Source organism: Sminthopsis crassicaudata, chromosome 6 (genome assembly GCF_048593235.1).
Source record: "Sminthopsis crassicaudata isolate SCR6 chromosome 6, ASM4859323v1, whole genome shotgun sequence".
Taxonomy (NCBI): Eukaryota; Metazoa; Chordata; class Mammalia; order Dasyuromorphia; family Dasyuridae; genus Sminthopsis; species Sminthopsis crassicaudata.
Window position 1 is genome coordinate 208,616,441 of NC_133622.1, and position 6,479 is coordinate 208,622,919.

General features: G+C 37.2%; 1 protein-coding gene across 1 annotated transcript; it reads right to left on the reverse strand.

Moving 5' to 3' along the window:
* Window positions 1-1,116: 1,116 nt before the first annotated feature.
* PTH (parathyroid hormone) lies at window positions 1,117-5,183 on the reverse strand. Its single transcript, XM_074274882.1, has 3 exons — window positions 5,062-5,183; window positions 1,913-2,003; window positions 1,117-1,756 (listed from the first exon to the last, which is right to left on the reverse strand). Exons 2-3 carry the CDS (start codon window positions 1,996-1,998, stop codon window positions 1,471-1,473), a joined length of 372 nt encoding a protein of 123 aa, XP_074130983.1. The 5' UTR covers window positions 1,999-2,003; window positions 5,062-5,183; the 3' UTR covers window positions 1,117-1,470.
* Window positions 5,184-6,479: the final 1,296 nt, after the last annotated feature.

Sequence of the window (6,479 nt, forward strand, 5' to 3'; positions counted from 1 at the left end):
ATAAAATCAATTCTAAAGTTCTTGAGAGTGTCCTTAAATCACTTTTTTCTGATTTCCTTGTGAGCAGTTGCCCTGTGCGATTTCTTCAAGTGTCTGAGAACAGATTTGAACTCAGATCTTCCTGACTTAGAGGCTGAGGCTCTACCCACTGTGCTACCTACGCCAACTTTCTATAGACTATCCCACACTACTAGTGGGATAGTGGGCATAAAAATGTGACCAAGGACAGAACATGGGATTTCACTGGTATAGAGAACTCCCAGACGAGGAAGCTCCTGCCAACACATTTTGGTATCTATTCTGTAACTTATAGTCTTAGAGAGAGTTGAGCAGTGCACTGAAATCAACTTTAAGTGACTTCCTTAGGGTCACATAATATGTGTCAGAGACAAGACTTGCTTAGGGTCTGCTCTCATTCCATTGTGCCATACACTTTCTCTTAATATAAATACGTTGTTGTTATTGTCATTATTCCATGGTAGTTTCAATTGAGCTCAACTCTCTATAACCCCATTTGGGGCTTTCTTGGTAGAGGTATTGGAGTGATTTGCCATTTCCTTCTCCAGCTCATTGTACAGATGAGGAAACTGAGGTAGACAGGCTTAAGTGACTTGTCCAGGGTCGCACAGATAGTAAGTGTCTGAGACCAGATTTGAGGAAGATGAAATGGGCCAGGCCCAGCACTCTTATCAGTTACTCCATTTACCTGCCATAATATATATACACATATGCATATACACACATATGTGAATATATATACACATATATCTACTTATATATGTATATATGTAAATTATATCATATAATTGTAATATATTACAATAACAGTTAAACACATTTTAAATTAATATATTAAAATAGAAATATAAAACATTAATTTCCACCTTATGTGCTTTAACTGTAGTAGTTTAAAATGAGTCAGACTGGGATAATAGAAAGGGAACACAAAATGAGAGTTTTAGGTCTTGTTGTATGACTTTAGAGAACCCCCCCAAAAAAGAATTCCCTGGGCTTCAGTTTCCTCCAGTAAACATGGAGGTGATTGGACAGCCTTGTCATTTTATGACATGAGCCATAACTCAATATACTCTATCACAAATGATCACAAACACTAAGTTTCATGTTTGACATTACTCATTGGCAGGGTTTTATTTGGCATTGTAAAGTAGAAAAGAAGTCTGAAAGTGCAATTTTGTTCCTTTATAGGTTGTACATAAACATACATTCAAAAAAATTAGCAGTAGAAATAGGATCATTGAAAGTGCTTTTAAAAATGAATACAGATGGATAGGATCAAAACAGGCAATAAAGTGAACTAACTGCGACGATTCTTATTTGCCCGAAGCTGGTTGGGGTGGGACATCCAATGGACTGTGGTCATTTCAACAAAGCCAGGACGATCAGCAGCATGGACAGCGGTGACAGGGGTCTGGGCCATAGTGACCCCACCTCTTGCTGTATCTATTCTAGCTAAGGATTGACTTTGGACAGGATGTCCACATCAGCCTTGTCAGCCTTCCCAAGTGTCTTCTCTCCTGGAGCTAGCTGGTGATCCTGATTTGCAATTAGACTGGTGTCTGCTCTCTTTCGGAGCCGGACCTCTGCAGGGGCCACGAGGGCCCTAGGGGCCCCATGGTGGATGGTATTGGGGGGCAGTATCTCCGCAAGCTTCTTTCTCAGCCATTCCAACCTGGTTTCCCTGTTCAGGTACTCAGCCCAATCATGCATCAGTTGTACTTCAGTCACAGCCCTTTTCCTGGGGAGGAAGGGGGTAGCAGGGAGAACCAAAGAGTAGAAAGTAAGAGAAGAAAGAAGAGAGAGCATAAACCATTTGGTTCACCCACTCCTTCCCATTTTCCAGAGCAACTGTTGTCCCCTTGACCAACAGGGCAAACCAGTCTGTAATACTTACATAATTGATTTTCCATCAGCATTTGTAAGGAAGCCAATTACATACAAGACCATGATGGCTCTTGCTATATCTTTTGCAGAAACCATCTTCACTAAAAGAAAAGGAAAAAAGGAAACATTTAAAACTTAAACAATTCCAAACAAATCTTTTTAAAAAATCTATATAGTATATATACTCTATATCAAATCACTTGCATTCTGAAGGAAGAACAAGGAGAGGAAGGAAGAGGATTAGAAACTCCATTTTTTTAAATGTTAAAAAATTTTACAAGTATTTTAAAAATTAAAAAAAAATTAAATCCAGGTTAAGCATTTTTACACACACACACATACACATATTCACAGTGCACATATATCATGTAACTTAAGAATGAAGTCACCAGGCAATTTTTTTCCTGAAACAATTGGGATTAAGTGATTTGCCCAGAATCACCCAGCCAGGAAAATTTTAAGTGTCAGAGGTTAGATTTGAACTCAGGTCCTCCTGACTTCAGGGCTGGTGCTCTATCCACTGCGCCACCTAGCTGCCCCATCTGGCAATTTTTCTTCAGGATATTGTTTGGGCTTTCTATATAAGTAGGAAAGTTGCCAGTACATAGGGTAAGGTTTAAAGACTTGCATATGATGATAACTATTTCTATTTTTTAACATTAGACTAAGTGGATGATTCTAGGTATTTTATACCTGATTGTACCCTATAAGGATGATGATGATGATGATGATGATGATGATGATGATGATGATAGGCTTTTAAGGCTTGCAAAGTACTTCACAAGGGTTATCTCATTTTGTTCTCCCTACAATCCTTCAAGGTAGATGCTACTCTTATCCCCATTTTTCTTATAGGGAAACTGAGGCTGAAAAAGATTGAGAACTTATGTTTTCCTGACTCTATGTCCAATAATTCCTTAATACCAAGAACCCCCTTTTTGAAGATATTACCTCCAAGCCCCCACAAATAATCATGAAAATTCAGAATGAAGTCACCTTGCAAGTTAAATTTTTTCTTGGGTATGCAGGTTGGGTTTCCTGTATAATTAGGAAAAGCAGAATTTCCAGTGTACAGAGCGAGGTCTGTGGAGAAGTCATCTGTGATAATTTTTATATACAGAAGAAGGATAGTTCTAACTTAGTGAATAAGAGGGGACAATTTAAATGCCCAAGATAGAAGATTAAGTCAACAAATACAGTTATATACCTGAGATATGAAGAGTTAAGAAAAGAGATAGACATAATAGAACTTGGAGAGGATATGTAAAGGCAAAGGAAAATGGGCAAAATGTTCTCTTATCACATGAGTAACAAGTAAAAACGTACACTTGTGGTCAGGGCACTTATTCTTGCAAAACCTTCTGTTCCAAATTTTTTCTCTCCCCCCATCCTCCTCTAAACAGCAAATTATTCAAATACAGGTTAAACACGTGCAATTCTTCTAAACCTATTTCCACATTTGTCATGCTGCATAAGAACAATCTATACACATTTTTTAAAAGATTCCCTGTTATTATTTTTGTCATCAGTGGGAGACTAATAAATAGCCAACAATTGTTCTCTGTGGACAAGCTGGGACTTTTAAAATGCTTGAAATCTTTGGTTCTCCTAATAAAGCAAACTGTCCTCACAATTTATTTGCTAAGCAACCCACTACCCCTCCATGCTAATAAACTTTAATCTAACCTCCGTCCTAAGTCTCCCAAGTCCAAAATTAGCCTAATTTAATGAGTTTTCTTGACTAATGTTTAGTTTTCCTGAACTTCTCCAACAAGTATTTTCCAGGTATTTGTGCCATGACTGGTCCTCCTGATTCCAGGCCTGGCACTCCATCCACCGTGCAACCTAGCTGTCAATGACTAACCTTATCTTAAATAACTGCATGTAAAGTTTGCAAAATATTCTGCACAATCTTTTCACTGGAGCCTCACATTGACCCTCTGTGAAAGAAACTATAGAGTGAAATGCAATTTATTTATGGAATAGGAACATAAGTTTCTGAGTCTACATTTTTTCTCTTTGTTTTAAGGACAAAAGCATCCTTCCTCCATTGCTTATGACCTTTTCCCATCCATGAGATTGCTTACCTGTGGCCACATCTTAAGCATTTCAAGGGCAATTAATATATGTACATTTTTAAAATGCTTATTTTTGTGTTGTTTGTTGAATATAGAAATAGAATTCTTGAATGAATAACTTGGATGGTTTTGTGCATTTTAATTCTATCCTTTCTTGCCAAACTTATTATTATATAATATGTATGTAATTATTATTATAATTATACTTATTGAGCTATACTAAAGGAATCCTGCGGTACTAAGTCTGTCAATAAAGCAATAGTGGACATGACCAGAAGGTATCTGTGGATAATGAACTCAGACCTGGAAGCTTTGTTTCCTTGTTCCTCAAAAGATGATAGATTCTCATAGAATAACATAAGAACTAAAAAGAGGCTGTAAAACATATTTAAAATATAGGGCATTAATCTTTTTTATTTAAGTGGATACCTGATATGAATGATGCTAAAACATCTCCAGAATTCAGATTGCACTTGTGTAATAAATACTCGTGTATAAAGCAGTTTCTTAGGGTTTTTTATAGTATTAACAACTCCTTGGGCAGTTTAGGGAAGCCTATGGATCCCGTCTCAGAAAAAAAAAAGTTTTAAAATGCATAAAATAAAATACATGGGATTATATGGAAAATTAATTATGTTGAAATACAATTATCAAAACATATTTGAAAAAAAAAAAAACAGTTCACAGACTCCAGGTTAATCATGCTTGGAGAAGATTACCTTCAAATCCAGCATTCTTTATGTGGGACTGGAGGATGGAGGAAAAGTCATGTAAATCTTTACCTTAATCAATGTTCTTTTGTTACTGAAAGCATTCTTCATGAGAATATTTAATTTTCTACTTTTATCCAAGGAACCACCACATATTTCATGCCAAATTTTCATAGATTTTTTTAGATTAATGCATTAAAAAAAATTATAGCATCTCTAAAGACAAAATTGAATTTTTAAAAAGACTTTCTTTTGCTTTGCAAAATTTTCTAAGATATCATGCCATTGGAAAGAACTTGTACCACCTAAGTAATCGCTTGATAATCAAATCATGTAGCTGATTGAACCCACAGGAAATAAATTTTACTCACCCAGGAATATCTGAGGAAAAGTTTTTTCCTTCAGAGGGCTTGGCTTGGTAGCTGGTGATCTGTTAATGCTGAGTAAACTGGAGGAGGCTGCTGAATTACACTTCAGGAGCCTTAAATGTGACTTTTATATATAGGTCTTCCACACACCAAAAGAAGTCCTTTTATTTTTTCAGGTGATGTCACTCCCATTTCTCTGGATCACAAACTATAGGGGCTGAACACACCCACCCAATCATTCTCCCTTGTCCACTCTTCTCTTATTGGACATCAAGAAAAAAGTGAGGTGGAGGGGGATGGGGAAAAGGTCAGAGGGGAGAGGAAAGAATCCTAGAAAAAACTACTGGATAACTCAAACGAAGGCTGGGCCAGGCTGGCAAATCTGAAGTTAGATTAGGAAAAGAGAGCCGGTAAACTGGCAAGGATTACAATGTAATTTACGGGGCATCTTTAGAGGAAATTCAAATCTTAAAGTGCAAAATAACAGATATTGGTGTGGTTGTCATGAATCACAGTATAGGCGAGTAAGAAAAGGTGAAGGAGGATGTACAGCAAATCTGGAGAGGTGATGTGCTTTGGGGACCCAGACCTGGAAGTCAGGAACACTTGCGTTTAAGTCCAATCTCTTATATATTAAGGCTGTTTGATTAGGGACAGGCTACCTAAATTCTCTGCTCTAGACAACTCTTTAAGATGTTGTGGTACAGAACAATCTCTGATCTGCCTTGGCAGATCCCCTCATCAGAAAAACAGCAGGTCCAGAACCCCAATTTCTTTTATTTTTAAAAAATATATATAGCTTTTTATTTACAAGATTTATGCATGAGTAATACAACACAGACAATTGCCAAGCCTTTTGTTCTAATTTTTCCCCTTCTTCCCTTCTTCCCCTCTTCCCCCAGATGGCAGGTAGACCAATACATGTTACATATGTTAAAGTATAAGTTAAATACAATATATGTATACATGTCCAACAGTTGTTTTGCTGAACAAAAAGAATCAGACTTTGAAACAGTGTGTAATTAGCCTGTGAAGGAAATAAAAAATGCAGGCGGACAAAATTAGAGGGATTGGGAATTCTATGTAGTGGCTCCTAGCCATCTCCCAGAGTTCTTTCGCTGGGTGTAACTGCAGAACCCCAATTTCTTAAAATAAAAAAGGAGCATCCACTTTCAATCATAACATCAACCAATAAGCGTTTATTGTGTCCATGACATACCAGACACTGGGGAAATGTAGACAAACTGCTTTCATTCTATAGGGGAAACAATCTGCATATATAAGTACATTTAGAATAATCTCAGGGTAATTTGGGATGCAAGTCACAAGCCTTTGGGGATAGGGAGAGATCAGGAAAGGCTTCCTGTAGCAGGTGGTGCATCTTGAAGAAAGGGGATTTTCTGAGAAGGAAATAAAAGAGG

Coding starts and splice junctions, on each gene's coding strand:
- PTH (XM_074274882.1), bottom strand. CDS start 1,998: ATGGTTTCTGCAAAAGATATAGCAAGAGCCATCATGGTCTTGTATGTA. Junction 1,757..1,912: donor GCTGATGGAAAATCAATTAT/GTAAGTATTACA, acceptor CTTCCTCCCCAG/GAAAAGGGCTGTGACTGAAG.